Source organism: Bos indicus, chromosome 20 (genome assembly GCF_029378745.1).
Source record: "Bos indicus isolate NIAB-ARS_2022 breed Sahiwal x Tharparkar chromosome 20, NIAB-ARS_B.indTharparkar_mat_pri_1.0, whole genome shotgun sequence".
Taxonomy (NCBI): Eukaryota; Metazoa; Chordata; class Mammalia; order Artiodactyla; family Bovidae; genus Bos; species Bos indicus.
Window position 1 is genome coordinate 10,392,996 of NC_091779.1, and position 15,885 is coordinate 10,408,880.

The 15,885-nt window shown below is 41.6% G+C and overlaps 1 protein-coding gene across 1 annotated transcript; it reads right to left on the bottom strand.

Moving 5' to 3' along the window:
* Positions 1-4,578: 4,578 nt before the first annotated feature.
* On the bottom strand, positions 4,579-15,310 carry CCNB1 (cyclin B1). The gene is made up of 9 exons (XM_019983098.2): positions 15,097-15,310; positions 14,333-14,503; positions 14,084-14,236; positions 12,233-12,415; positions 7,504-7,662; positions 7,055-7,291; positions 6,638-6,778; positions 5,913-6,023; positions 4,579-5,733 (listed from the first exon to the last, which is right to left on the bottom strand). The coding sequence occupies exons 1-9, from the start codon at positions 15,115-15,117 to the stop codon at positions 5,626-5,628; spliced, it is 1,284 nt and encodes a 427-aa protein (XP_019838657.2). The 5' UTR covers positions 15,118-15,310; the 3' UTR covers positions 4,579-5,625.
* Positions 15,311-15,885: the final 575 nt, after the last annotated feature.

Genomic DNA, 15,885 nt, shown 5'->3' on the forward strand with positions numbered 1-15,885 from the left:
CACACCCCTTCCGCCTCATGGCCCCGCCCTTTCCTCCCCCCGTCTCTGGTTGCCATAGTTGCGGCTGTACCTTCTTTTATTCCAGCTCTAGTAATTAAAGTTGTTGTTCAGTCGCCCAGTCGTGTCTGACTCTTTGCGACCCCGTGGACTGCAGCACGCCAGGCCTTCCTGTCCCCCACTGTCTCCCAGAGTTTGCCCAAGTTCAAGTTCATTGCCTGGGTGATGCCATCCAGCCTTCTCATCCTCTGACGCCCTCTTCTTCTGCCCTCAGCCTTTCCCAGCATCAGGGAGTTTTCCAGTGAGTCTTCTGTTCGCATCAGATGGACTTGGGCTTTCCTTATGGCTCAGCCGGTAAAGAATCCGCCTGCAATGCGGGATTCCCTGGATCTCTGGGTTGGGAAGATTCCCTGGAGAAGGGAAAGGCTACCCACTCCAGTATTCTGGCCTGGAGAATTCCATGGAATGTTTAGTCCGTGGGGTCACAAAGTGTCGGACACGACTGAGCGACTTTCACTTTCCACTTTCAGCTTCAGCATCAGTATTTCCAGTGAATATTCAGGGTTGATCTCTCTTCAAGTTGACTGGTTTGATCTCCTTCCTGTCCAAGAGATTTCATGAGTCTTCTCCAGCACCACAGTTTGAAGGCATCAATTACAGACGACTAGTAAAAGTTAACCGTCAGCTCTGTCCAGCTGGGCTAAGCGCTATGCTGCAGCCATTTGGGGGCACTCTCAGGCTTGTGGCACTGCGACCTGGAGGGGAGAACCCCAACATCAACGGTCTTTCAGCCTTTGAGCTGGGATAGTGATTCTTGATCCATTTTAGAATTCTCCTTCCATCTGCTGCCCTGTAAGATGGGTGTGGAGGGCAGGCTGGTAGAGAAACGCATTTGAGAGTTCTGTTCAGGGCTCGGTAAGTCCAGGCCCCTCATTTGGCAGAGAAACCAGAGGCCCAAGTTAGAGATACCCACTGCCCTCCAGGAGGCAGTGCTCTCAGTGTGAAATTCAGCTTAAGATTCGAACTTTTTATTTCACTTTTTTGTGGGGAGAGGCGGTTGATCCCTGCTTAGATAACTAAGATCCCACATGCTGCAACAGGTTTGCGTGCCCCCGAGTGTCAGTTTTTTGATCCGACAGATTACAATCGACCTTTCTCAGCTGAATTTAATGCTCCAGTGCTTAGCTGAGCAGTGACCAGGTAATGGAGAAAACGCAGGGCATAAATGCCTGATTGGTTTGCAGTTTTTCACTATGATCAGTCCCATAAGTGACACGATCTTTGTGGCACAAGCAGCTCGGGGCTCTTTGAACAGGAGAGTCTCTAGTTTCTCCAGAGTTAAACTTGTTCACACAATGCTGCTGCTGTACCCTTTTTCCTATTATCAAAGTAATTCGGCTCCTGGTAAAAGATTCAAAAGGCATAGTAGGATGTAAAATGTTAAGTTCACCACTGCTGCTGCTGCTGCTGCGTCGCTTTAGTCGTGTCCGACTCTGTGCGACCCCTGAAACGGCAGCCCACCAGGCTTCCTGTCCCTGGGATTCTCCAGGCAAGAACACTGGAGTGGGTTGCCATTTCCTTCTCCAATGCATGAAAGTGAAAAGTGAAAGTGAAGTCGCTCAGTCGTGCCCGACTCTAGCGACCCCGTGGATTGCAGCCTACCAGGCTCCTCCGTCCATGGGATTTTCTAGGCAAAAGTACTGGAGTGGGGTGCCATTGCCTTCGCTACTCCCAAATTCCTTGGAAGAACATTTTGCTTCATTTTTCCTTTTACAAGAAAGTTACTGTTTTCTTTTTTCACTTAAGTACTTTGTCGGGGATGTCTTACAATGTTCCAGAACTAATTTATCCAGCATGTCTCTGGTATCTCACATCAACCTCATCCTTTTAAGCAGCTGCCCATCAGGAGTCCACAGGCCAAATTTGGGCCAAAGGTTATACAACGCTTTTCCTCAAGAGCATACTTGAGGATCATGGAAAGGACTGGTTAAAACAGATAGCTAGGTGCCTCTCCACGTTACTGATTCTGATTTGCACTTCATGTCCCCAAGTGATATTGCTGTTGCTGGTTGAGGATGACCCTTTAAGAACCACTGCAGTGGTGGATTACAACAATAAATTAAAAAAAAAAAAAAATTGAAACGGGGAATTCCCTGGTGGTCCAGTGGTTAACACTCTGCTCCCAATGCAAGGGGCCCGGGGTTGATCCCTGGTTAGGGAACTAAGAGCCCACATGCTGCAACTAAGACCAGGTACAGCCAAATAGTTAACTTTTTTAGTGTGACAAAAAGATTGCAGCTCTGGACGATCCTAATTCTTAGGACATTAGACACACGATGGAAGTATTTTAAGGGAATATCATCCTCAATCACTAAAACTGTGTCTGTTAGGAAATAAAACCCTTTCTTTTGTCCATGGACTATCTACATAAGTCAATCATGTACTTAATCCGCATAGAAGTTTCAAAAGGCTTTTTACAGACCATCTCTGGGTGGCTCAACAGTAAAGAATCTGCCTGCAATGCAGGAGACACAGGAAACATGGGTTCAGATCCCTGGTTCAGAAAGATCCCCTGGAGAAGGGCAATGCAACCCACTGCGGTATTCTTGCCTGGAGAATCCCATGGACAGAGGAGCCTGGCGGGGTACAGTCCATGGGGTCACAAAGAGCTGGACATGACTACATGGACTTCTCCAATGAAATAAGAAAACACCAACATATAGGTGTCTGACAAAAAACAATAAACTTAAGAAAATAAGCAGTAAAATAATCTCCAGATCAAAAAGGATTACAAAAGAAATTCTAAAAACCATATTGATGAAAAAGAGAACTTTACAAATGAGTTATCTCAGAGGAAAATGTATATACAAAGGCTTTTATTACTAAAAATACATTGAGTATTTAACTAGAAAATAACTGAGAAAAGCAGACGGTGAGAATTAACATTTGGTAGCTAAAACTACCAGAGGTGGTAGAAATGATAACACCAAAAACTGATTCTTTCAAAACACCAATAATACCCTCTAGGCAAGCATGATTAGAAAACACAAGTATTCAACATCAGAACTAAGAAGATATAACTATAATACAGAAGAGGTTAACTAATATCCTATACCTCTACAGCTATAATTAAAATCTAGAATGGATGATTTTCTTTTAAAGTGGTGGTGATACAGGAGGGGAATTCATTAAAAAACACCAAACCATAGAAAGCTACCACTATAAGCACAGGCCAGGTGACTTTACATATTGATTTAGCTAGTTTTCAACAAATGAATAAAGATTTCAAATTATAACACTTGAATATGAAAACCTCTTTAATCCACCTTAAAGCTGGTAGATGAGATAAAAATTAGAAAATGGTTACAAAAACTGAGCCAATTACCCACAAAACGCAAAACTTCCTAAATGAAATACTAGCAGATTAAATCTGTATATCGTAAGCAAGAATTCATTAACCTCAAATTAATGTAATATTTTTAAAAGTTATCAAAAGCTGAAAGAGTAAATAAAATTCCACAGCCTTTCTCAACAGTAAGAGAAAAATACCTAAAATATAAAGACCACTTACAGACTAACAGCAAAAATATTAGATGGTAAAAATACTGAGGAGATGTACAATCCAGGAATAAGACAGCGATCTACCGATTCACAATGTTATTTTGGAGATTCTAAAACAATAACCTAAAAACCATGTAGTTGAAAAAATAAATTTTGGGGATTTAAAACCTAGAAAACCACTAAAATGAAGGAAACTATCAACTAGGTAAGAAAAAATACACAAAGCAATAAAAAATAGGGGTGGGTAACAGAGCCTAAACCCAGCAATTAACTTGACAAGAAAAGTGTAGCAATTACATAATTAAATTCTAACACTGCAGTGAAGGGCATGCAACAAGCCTTACTGGAGAAGTTTCTGAATGGAAGACAATGTCAGTCTATCCAGAGCTAACACATATGTATGTATACAACATTCAGTCAAAATTTAAAAGCGCTTATCAGTAACTGCAAAGTTCCTCTTTGAAATTTTCCCCACAAATATTTGAAAAATAGTGGTAGCCTCATCTTTCCAGATAAACTTAATGTAAAACTATATTAATCACAGGGAAAAAGTAGATCAGGGAACAATAAACTAGTGTTTCAACTGTCCAAGGGGGGGTTTAAACATATGGTACTGGCACAAATGGGTATCCATCTGCAAGTTAAGAGTCCTACCTCATACCACATACAAAAAGTTTAACTGAGGGCTTACACACCTAACAGGAAAAATTTAGAAATTTAAGAGATATTAATGGTTTGGGGATGGAATTGAACTTAACACTGAAAATCTAAAAGCAACTACAAAAAATATATATCTAGTAAGACCCAAGTTTAAAACTGTCTGCAAGGAAAAAACAGCATAATCAGATTCAGGGCAAATGACAAAGTGGGAAAGCTTTTACAAATTGTTAACGACAACAAAAATTGATTCAACTAGTCATGAAAAGTATAAGTTAAGACAGTAAACAAAATAGGGTATTTTTTGCCACAAAAAAAGTCACAGAAACTAAAGTGAATGATTAGCTTCAGTTCAGGCACAGATGCTGAGAAAACCAGAACTTTTGTACATTTATTGCTGATGACATTGAGAACGTCAGCTGGCTACACCGGCCAGAACTTAGAACACACATTCTTTGGAGAACTCAGTCAATGTACATAAAGGAAAGTATGGGATATAATGACATTTAAACAGAATTGTCTATAGGAACAAAGAGAAAAAGCAATCTGAATGTAAACAGAGGGACGGTTAAATACGTTATAACATATCCATACAATGGACTGTAATGCCCAAATACAGGTAAGGCCTGTCCATGTTGAAATGAATTGCCAAGTATACAAAATGACCCCATTTTTAATACATCCCATAATACTACATACACAGGTCTATGCACATATTCATGGATCGATACACTCCTAACTCCTTATATCCTTCACATGCGACTGAGACAGGACAGTAAGAACAGGTGGGTAAATAAAGTTTTTAAGATACTTTCATATTTAAGGAGTGTTTTATTTTCTTAACTAATGAACAAAAACTAGGCTTTGAATATAAATTAAAATTCTTATTTTTCCAAGTGAAAATGCTGATACTAGCTAAAGTTGATAATTTAAGAAAGTGGTACTAGGAGATTACTTAGAATTATGGTAGCAACCACCAGAGTAAATAGGAATCAGGAGGACTAGGAATGAGACGGTAGACTTTTCCTTATGTAGAACTAGGCAGCAGAATTTCTTAAGGTGACTTGGGCTTACATACAGTATGACATGTAAAGTACATCTAGATTTTAAGTGCCTTCAAGAGCTTAGTAAATCATCATAAGTAAAGCCAGGCATAAAAAAAAAAACCAAGAAGAACCAATTGTATGTATTAGTTGGGTCCCCAGGTAACTGAAAACTGTTTTTAAGCAATCCCCACCATACCTTTAAAACAACTTTTATCCTCAAGCGCAAAGTAGCCACATTCAAATAGTTAAAGGATAAGTAAAAAGAACTTCAACTTTATTAAAAGTAAATAAATGTAACATATAATATGTACAGATGGCACATGGTGCCAATTTTATTTGCAGGTAGTATTCCAAAGTTCACAAGTTACACCTTTGCCACAGCCTTGGCTAAATCTTGAACTAGTGCAGAATTCAGCTGTGCTAGAGTGCTGATCTTAGCATGCTTAGATGTGGCATACTTGTTCTTGATAGTCTGGAAGAGAAAAGTACAGAAGTTAATGATGGAAAAGAGGAAAACATAAGAATCAATGATACAGATATTCAGTTAAAAATCAATTCCTTAAAAAAGTAGGCTATGAATTTACAGGCAGGCATAAAGTCTCAATGATTTCCACTTTCCCCGACACCCTATAGTACCACTGATTGACTCACCATGTGCTTTGTGAGCCCACGGTTCACCATGACCACATTCTTTGCCAGGTGTTGCATAACAACAAGAAGGGATTCTTCAGTATATGACAGGTAATGCTGTAGAGTTGGTGTCTAAGAAAACAAAAGTTAATGTTGAAAATGCTCATCACCAAGGGTTTTCATAAAATTTCTAGATGTTCTTCAAAAGTAGGTAGGGAAGTAGATACTCTATATGATTATAATTGAAATTTAAGACAAGCTTAAGACCCTTTCTTCCCCAATTACTCCTCTTTTGTGGCTTCTCTAGGATCCTGTGCTCAAACTTAATTACACTTTTGTAATTGCCGAATTTTCCACCCCAAAGCTAGACCAAGTTATGGAGCTGACTTTCTCATTTACAACTCTATTTCTAGGGCCTATAGTATTATCAAATGACATATAAGAGAAATACTCATTGACTCAACGAATATGAATGAACTTCTGGTATGTTATTTGACCTGCTTGAGCTACCCTCTCTATAAACAGCAGTAGCTGCTCTGCCTTTCTCAAAGGGGTATAGCAAGATGAGATTAGGCAATGAAATGGAAGCATTCTAAGAAAATATCACAAGATATTCTAATCATTGCCTCAGAAGATGCCATATGTAGGAGCTATATGAATTGTCCTTTAATGATAACAGCTCTATCCAGAGCAAATAGTGAAATTTCAAAGCTCAGGATAATCTCAGTTTGTGGGACAGAGCTTACCCATTCACCATTATCAAGAACTTTCAGTGCTAAGCAAAAAGCTCCCGCTGCAATCTGAGAAGGAGGAAAGTGCACCATATCGTAGTCCAGCATAGTTAGTTCCATCAAATATTTGGCCAGAGTATGTAGCTCAACATCAACCTGGAATAAAACCCACAGGTTCTGTCAGAGAATTCTGCACTGGCAGTAACTAGTATGCCCATCACTGTACCTACAATTGTTTGCCTATAAATTCTCAAATGCAATTGCCCATGAAAGGCTTTAATAATAATATTAACACACAGACCGAATGGAAATAAAGACTACCTTTATGCCTTCTTCAGGCAGTTAGGTATAAATATAATGCACTTGAATTAGATCTCAATGGCCAGCAGTATTCCCTAATGTACCATACCAGACGTTTCAAGAAATCTGTACCTCTCCAATCTTAGATGCTCTCCGAAGGAAATGCAGGGGTAGAGGGCGACCCAGACTAAAATTTAAAGCTCTTAGAATCTTCATTTCCATCTGTCTGATTTGAAACTTGGTGTAGGTGTTGTCAGTCACAAAGGCAAAGTCACCGATTTCTGGAGGGTACATTTCCTCATATTTGCTTGCAACAAACATGGCAGTGACTCCAACCAGCTGCAGCATCTTCTTGGGCACATAGGTATCCTACAGTGGGAATATCAAGTCGATGAATAAGTTATCGGTATTTGAAAAAGGAAGCACAGAACTGTGAAGGAGAGATAGGAAAGACACATTCCCACAACAAAATCTCAAAGAGACCCCATGCCTCAAGACAGATTTTAGCTGAAAAGGTCTGTTTCTTATGATTCAGAGAGGACCCTGAGAGGAAGAACCCTCAACTGCTGAATTACACTCACCTGCATGAACCGATCAATTATGGAAACAGTCATGTACATGGTCTCCTGCAGTAATCTGAATTTTATTTGAACTTGCACTAGCCAGTCAATGAGGATGGCTCTCATGTTTCCAGTGACTTCACGACCCATTAGGTATTTTGGTTTGACTGCTTGCTCTTCCTGCAAAAGAAATGCTGATTATCCTAAGAAGTAAGAGTCCACGTTACATTTCTGACCAGAAATAACTGGTCACCTCAGAACAGCTCTGGAACATTTAGAATCTTTAATAGCTCTAAGCTCTATTATCATTTGGTCATTGCAAACAGCTCCATCACCGAGAAACAAAGAAAGCACATGTCAAACAGGACAGTGTGACAGGTTTTCATGTTGGCAAATCTTACTATACCCAATTCACCATCACTACTACTGGCCCACATCCTGTCCCTCCTTCACAAATAAAGATACCGTACTATCACCTCAGATCTTTTTAAGACTCCAAACCCAGAACCTTGAGCTTTATGTGTGTGTGCTCAGTTGCGTCAGACTCTTTGCAACCCCACGGACTATAACTCACCAGGGTCCTCTGTCCAAGGGATCTTCTAGCCAAGAATACTGGAGCAGGTTGCCATTTCCTAGTGCAGGGGATCCTCCCGACCTAGGGATCGAACCTGCATCTCTTGTGCCTCCTGCATTGGCAGGCAGATTCTTTACCATTGCACCACCTGGGAAGCCCCTGAGCTTCACGGAGTTAAGAGAAAATAATAGTAGCAGCTCCCAGATCAGCTGGAACTAATATGCTACCACACGTGCTTCAAGGTTTAACCCCCCAAACAGCATGGGTAAGAAAAGTTAACCATCAAAATCCAGCACACACATCTGCTAAGTTAGACCACTAACTTTAAAAACAAGGGAGAAGGGACTTCCATGGTGGTCGAAAGGGTGGGACTCTGCTTCCAATGCAGGGGGCCTGGGTTTGATCCCTGGTCAGGAAACTAGGTCTTGAGCACTATAAATAAGACCTAGTCACCCCACTCCAGTACTCTTGCCTGGAAAATCCATGGACGGAGGAGCCTGGTTGGCTGCGGTCCATGGGGTCGCTGAGAGTCGGACACGACTGAGCGACTTCACTTTCACTTTTTACTTTCATGCATTGGAGAAGGAAATGGCAACCCACTCCAGTGTTCTTGCCTGGAGAATCCCAGGGACAAGGAAGCCTGGTGGGCTGCCGTCTATGGGGTTGCACAGAGTTGGACACGACTGAAGCGACTTAGCAGCAGCCAAATAAATAAAAAACAAAAACAAAGGAGAAAAAATTCAGAGAAGGCTGGTTCTGGCGAAAGTCTTACAGGACAATCCTGTAGAAGATGGAGATACCCAAAATAACCAGGCAACAGCCTGCTGAAGATATTAATGATGCCACTACAATAGAATGCATTATAAACAAGCAACTGAGTAAATTTGCTAACTGTATTGCTTATGTTGTTAACGTACAGAATGCCTCCTTGTTTGGGGGAAAGGACAAAGGACACCAATAGAAAGTTTCAGAAATGAGATGAAATGGAAGAAGACCAAAACTTTTAGTTTTGAGTATATTCTTATTGGACAAAAACAATGTCCCAGATATCACATGTTCATAAGCCACACTGACCCAAAATGCCTTGTTTGGGCTATGGTTTTTTACCACCTTCTCCATACACAACACTATGATATATAATTTACATATAATTTATAACCAACCCTATGATATGAGCACAGAGGTGAACTGAAGGTTCCAGTTAATACAAACCAGTAGCACTTATCAGTTTTCGTTGGAGAGCCTAGCGATTAAAGAATGCTGTTAGAATTTACAATGAGATACCAAAGTAAAACAAAGTGTGTTTATAAGCCATTTAATGATTCATGGTGGCTTATAAATGTATGAACAAAATAAAGCCATTTAAAAGTAAGGAAGAATTAATTATGAGAACGGGAAGTAAGAGTAATGAAATAAATAAGATGGAGTCCAGAGTAAGACTATGCAAAATTAACATCAGACACTTGACTCAAGGCAGTGCACAAATTTGATTTTTAAGATTACTGACCTGCCTTCTTGAGAGAAACACTATCATTGTGCCCATAAAATTAAAATAGACTAGTTATCTGAACCAAAACAAAACTAGCAAAGGATAATTAGCCTTCTCCATTACTTCTCCTCTACACGTGAACATCACCAGATGGTCAATAATGAATTCAGACTGATTATATTCTTTGCAGCCAAAGATGGAGAAGCTCTATACAGTCAGCAAAAACAAACTGGGAGCTGACTGTGGCTCAGATCATGAACTCCTTATTGCCAAATTCAGACTTAAACTGAAGAAAGTAGAGAAAACCACTAGACCATTAGGTATGACCTAAATCAAATTCATTACGATTATACAGTGGAAGTGACAAATAGATTCAAGGGATTAGATTTGATAGAGTGCCTGAAGAACTATGGACGGAGGTTCGTGACATTGTACAGGAGACAAGGATCAAGACCATCCCCATGGAAAAGACATGCAAAAAACGCAAAATGGTTGTCTGAGGAAGCCTTACAAATAACTGTGAAAAGAAGAGAAGCGAAAGGCAAAGGAGAAAAGGAAAGATATATCCACTTGAATGCAGAATTCCAAAGAATAGTAAGAAGAGATAAGAAAGCCTTTCCTCAGCCATCAATGCAAAGAAATAGAGGAAAACAACAGATGGGAACGACTAGAGATCTCTTCAAGAAAATTAGAGATACCAAGGGAACATTTCATGCAAAGATAGGCACAATAAAGGACAGAAATGGTATGAACCTAACAGAAGCAGAAGATATTAAGAAGAGGTGGCAAGAATACAAAGAACTGTACAAAAAAGATCTTCAGGACCCAGATCTTCACACGATGGTGTGATCACTCACCTAGAGCCAGACATCCTGGAATGTGAAGTTAAATGGGTCTTAGGGAGCATCACTATGAACAAAACTAGTGGAGGTGATGGAATTCTAGTTGAGCTATTTCAAATCCTAAAAGATGATGCTGTGAAAGTGCTTCACTCAATACGCAAGCAAATTTGGAAAACTCAGCAGTGGCCACAGGACTGGAAAAGGTCAGTTTTCATTCCAATCCCAAAGAATGTTCAAACTACTGCATAATTGCACTCATCTCACACACTAGCAAAGTAATGCTAAAAATTGTCCAAAAGCAAGGCTACACCAGTACATGAACAGAGAACTTCCAGATGTTCAAGCTGGATTTAGGAAAGGCAGAGGAACCAGAGATCAAATTGCCAACATCTGCTGAATCATAGAAAAAGATAGTTCCAGAAAAACATCAACTTCTGCTGTATTGACTATGTGGATCACAATAAACTGTGGAAAATTCTGAAAGAGATGGGAATACCAGACCACCTGACCTGCCTCCTGAGAAACCTGTATGCAGGTCAAGAAACAAGTTAGAACTGGACATGGAACAACAGGAACAGGAACAACAACAACTCCTTTTCCAAATAGGAAAAGGAGTACGTCAAGGCTATATATTGTCGCCCTGCTTATTTAACTTATGTGCAGAGTATATCATGAGAAACGCTGGGCTGGAGGAAGCACAAGGTGGAATCAAGATTGCGGGGAGAAATATCAATTACCTCAGATATACAGATGACACCACTCTTCCGGCACAAAGTGAAGAAGAATTAAAGAGCTTCTGGATGAAAGTGAAACAGGAGAGTGAAAAAGCTGGCTTAAAGCTCAACATTCAGAAAACTAAGATCATGGCATCTGGTCCCATCACTTCATGGCAAATAGATGGGGAAACTATGGAAACAGTGACCGACTATTTTTCTAGGCTCCAAAATCACTGCAGATGGTGACTGCAGCCATGAAACTAAAAGACATTTACTCCTTGGAAGCAAAGTTATGACCAACTTAGATAGCATATTAAAAACCAGAGACATTACTTTGCCAACAAAGGTCTGTCTAGTCAAAGCTATGATTTATCCAGTAGTCATGTATGGATGTGAGAGTTGGACTATAAAGAAAACTGATGCTTTTGAACTGTGGTGTTGGAGAAGACTCTTGAGAGTCCCTTGGACTGCAAGGAGATCCAACCAGTCCATCCTAAAGGAGATCAGTCCTGAATATTCATTGGAAGGACTGATGTTGAAGCTGAAACTCCAATACTTTGGCCACTTGATGCAAAGAACTGACTCATTTGAAAAGACCCGGATGCTGAGAAAGATTGAGGGCGAGAGAAGGGGACGACAGAGGAGGAGATGGTTGGATGGCATCACTGACTCAATGGACATGAGTTTGGGGAAACTTCGGGAGTTGGTGATGGACATGAAGGCCTGGCATGCTTCAGTCCACGGGGCACAAAGAGTCGGACATGACTGAGCGACTGAACTGAACTGAACACTCCTAATTGTGATGGATATAAAATATCTTTCAATCTGTGGACTTTCCTTTAGAAAAGCCATGGTAATATCTTTCACTTTGAATTTCCCCCATTCAAAATGGCAAATAAAGCTGTCATTGGGAATTCCCTGGCAGTCGAACAGTTAGGACTTTCACCAAAAAAGAAACCCCCAAAACCCCACCTTCTTGGCATTTGGTGCCACGTTTGACATTTTGCAAAGAACTTCAAAGTGGAATCTACTGTTAAGAAACGCTGCTTGTATCCTGCTTAAAACTGTTAATGGAAAATCTCCAAACTAGATGCAGTTTAGAAAAAAACAATGGTTTAATACTACTGACCTCAAGTTGTCTTAGATAAGCATAGATATCTTTTACATATTCACTACAAAGGTTTGGATCCGCTCCGTCTTCTGCATCCACATCACTCACTGCAAGAATTACATCTGAGAAAGCCTGACACAGATACTCTTCTGCAGGGGCACAGCCAGATGTTTCCATGGGGCTTGGAGAGGGAGTATCGACCTGGAAACAGAGAGACTTTTTGAAATAATTGCAAAAAGGAGCATACTGTCTGAGAATGGACAGATTATTGGTATCAACTCAAGAGACTATCTGCCGGATAGACATGCAGTTTATTTTCATCTTCTCAAATCTATTATTCCATTTGTCCTCAGGAAGTGAATAATATGAAAAGTGAGATGCCAACTTAGACTGAACCAATTTAGAATCATGAGCATGCTAACAGGTAAAACAGAGAGGAAGCAGGTTCATATCTAGACTTTCCTCCAAAGGGAGCTGATTAGTAATGCGTTGTTTAGCAAGGTCATGTCAAGTAAATCCAAGTGAATGACAAGTTAGCTTTCAGTCTTTATTTCAAAACAGGGACTGCTTCCCACTGCACAGGAGAACACAAGTTCTATCCAGACTACTAAGGATTAATTGACTTCGTTATCATGAATCATTTTCTTCAAGCTCCAGTTACCCCGTTGTCCAAACAGTTATTGAGCACGTCCATCAAGTCAAGCTTTGTGTTAAGTACTGGCTTTATGGTGTCCTCAAGGGGATTTGGATTCAGAAGAAATAAGTAAATGAAGTAAAAGAAATTGATTCTAGGAACAAAAGTAGGGGTGAGGAGAGTTAGGGTGGAATTTGGAAAATTAGGGAAAGCTTTAAATGTTGATGCATGAGCTGTTCTGAAGGGTGAAAAGCTTATCAGTTAAAAGAGGGTGGGAAAGCAAAGGCAACAATCAGTATGGGATTTTGATGAAAAGCTCAGTATGGCCAATTAAAGACTGTGCATGCTACAGGTTTCTGTGCTATGTTCACAAGGTCAATACTAAAGCCATAGCCTCATATCCACTTCCCTTAGATATAGAGAGCTAGGCAAAATGACTATTTTGCCCAACCAGCTTTAATAAAGTTTTAAAAATTAAAACTTAAGAATGGAGTTCATTGCAATTTCAGGAAAGCAGCCTTTTCAAAGATGGTATAGTCTCCCTCACAGAAGTAGATACATTTACATGCCTGATATTTAATAAAAAAATTCTTGGTTTTGAGGCTGTTAACTCATCTTCTTGCCTACTCTGAAGAGCTCCGTTTTCTGCTTTACATCCTTATATAAATTCCAAAGTTACAGGCTTATTGTTTGAAGGCCACGTTATGGAGTTTTTTTAAAAAAAAAGGACTCAAGAGAACAATCTGTTTCAATCAATAAATTTCAGACAGAGATGGCTTGTACCCAAATACAGTCAAATCTTTAGTCCAGGCAGCTCAATACAGTAAACAAAGGCGGGGCAGTATGACAATTAAAAGCACAGATTCTGAAGCCGGATAGTCTGTGTTTGAACCCAGTTTTGTGCCACTGATGATAAGTGACTCAAAAGAAAGTTTGAAAAGAAAAGAGAGTTTGTTGTTCAGTGGCTAAGTCCTGTCCGACCCTTTTACGACCCTATGAATTGTTTGCTCAAACTTAATACTTCTCTACACCATTATCTACAAAGCTAGAGATGACAATACCAGTGCTGAGAGTAAGATTTTGTGAGCTAATTCATGCAAAGTGTTTAGCAGAGCCTACCTCCTAAGCACTCTGTAACTATTACTATTATTTATATTTATTCAAATACTGTGCCATCCATTAGTAAAATGAAGGAAAAGAAACAACAGGTTCTCAAATAGTAGAGTCAAGTTTACCAAAATAGGCTCGGGGGAAAGTTTGTCTTCCTTAACATGCTCGGGTTCCGGCTCTGGCTCCGGCTGGGGCTCCGGCACAGGTACAGGAGCCTTTTCCAGAGGTTTTGGTACTTTTTTAGCAGTAACTTTTCCAGAAGCTAAAGTTTTTGCTTCCTGTGGATGAAAAGGAGAGAATGGAATGTTTCTCCATCACGGGTCACAGCTGGAAGGCATTCTCACAGAGTAGTTGAATCAGGGAGACAGTTATACCTTTTTCAGAGGCAGTTTGGCCTGCGGTTGTTCACTGACTTTGTTACCGATGTCTCCAAGAGCTGTTCGGGGCCTCAGCCCGGGCTTAGATGTTGCAACAGCGGCCACAGGCACGCGCTTGGCCCCTGCCATACTGATCTTCGCCTTATTTTCAGCATTAATCTTCGTGTTCTGTAAGAATCAAGACCACTTTGAGAGCTGGCTCAGCCAGGTTAGAGTAATCAAGGGTTAAAATGGGGGCAAAACAGAAGCTTTCAGGAGGAAAGCGAACTGTAAATGGGTTCCCAGGGAAAACCAGGGTTCCAGGGGCTACGCTAAGGCTGTGACAAGCCAATTTCCTTCCGGAACCTTTTATTTCACCTATTGAGGGATCGCCTGCTTAGTCCCTGCCGGACCTAAAATACCATGAATATACATTTGAAAGGAAATCTAAAAAGCCTTCAGTTGCAGGCACCTTCCCGTGGGTGGTTGCGCAGTTGGTGGGAGCTCGCTCAGGGGTTTCCATTGCCTTTTTACAAAAGGTTTCGCGTCTACCCTCCATCTGCCCCTCCCCCGCTTGTCCACTACCCTTTTTCATCTTCTCTCCGACCGTCCGCCCCCCAAGCTCTCCCACCACTTTAGGGGCTCGCCGGCGCCCATCCTCCACATCCTTCCCCCCATCTCGGTCCCGGTCCGCTCCTGCCAGGGAAACTCCGGTAGGAGAGACAGGGAGAGGAGGCGCAGCCAGTTACGAGAGCCGCGTCTGCTCACCACCCGCAGCTCACCCTGGTGATCCGGAGCGCCATGGCTTCTTCTGCACCAGGCAGCAGCTCAGTGAGGAGGAGAGCACTGGAGCCCCCGACCAGCCGGGAGCTTGAATCAACCACAGGCCAACAGCCGTTCCTCCGCAGCACGCCGGGAGGAATCGGGCCCCGCCTGAGGTTTAAACCCCGCACCGCTCCCTCCTTATTGGCCTGTTCGTGGCACTCGCTCGCTTCCCATTGGCGGCGGCTGGTTCCTCTGAGAATGCATTTCCAGGGCGATCCCGCGAAGACGTCCGGGCGGGGGCGGGGCTAGGGCCAGGCCGTCACGTGGTCTGAGTCGGCGCCTGCGCCCTCGGGCAGCGGCTGTATCCACCTGGAGAGGGAAGTGGTGCCTTCACCGCCCCCTTGAAGAGGTGAGACTGTTAAACACCGTAGTTGGCCTCAGGGCCTTGGAAAAGACATGGTGGAGCCGCTGGCTTGCCGTAAGAGACAGTTATGGCTTTAGTCCTGCCTGTTGTTAAACAAACTTTCCTCTTCTGCAGTGGCATGTAGCAGGAAAGAATTTTATATACGCGTTCTTTCGTTTGATCATCCCAACAGCTCTCTAAGGTGGAGGAACTGAAGCTTAGAGAGGCTTTGGGTGACTTTCTCTGGATCATAAGTTAGTAACACGGGACTAAACATAGATTTCTTTAGATCCGTGATGTTTCCACAACACTAATAGTCTCTTAAGAATATTGCCAGCCTCTTAACCTGCCAGATTATTTCAATCAGATTGTTTCCCAAAGCCAATTTTTTGATTTGGAAATA

Coding starts and splice junctions, on each gene's coding strand:
- CCNB1 (XM_019983098.2), bottom strand. CDS start 15,117: ATGGCGCTCCGGATCACCAGG. Junction 14,504..15,096: donor TGGCGCTCCGGATCACCAGG/GTGAGCTGCGGG, acceptor TGATTCTTACAG/AACACGAAGATTAATGCTGA. Junction 6,779..7,054: donor GAGCATCTAAGATTGGAGAG/GTACAGATTTCT, acceptor GTTTTATTCCAG/GTTGATGTTGAGCTACATAC.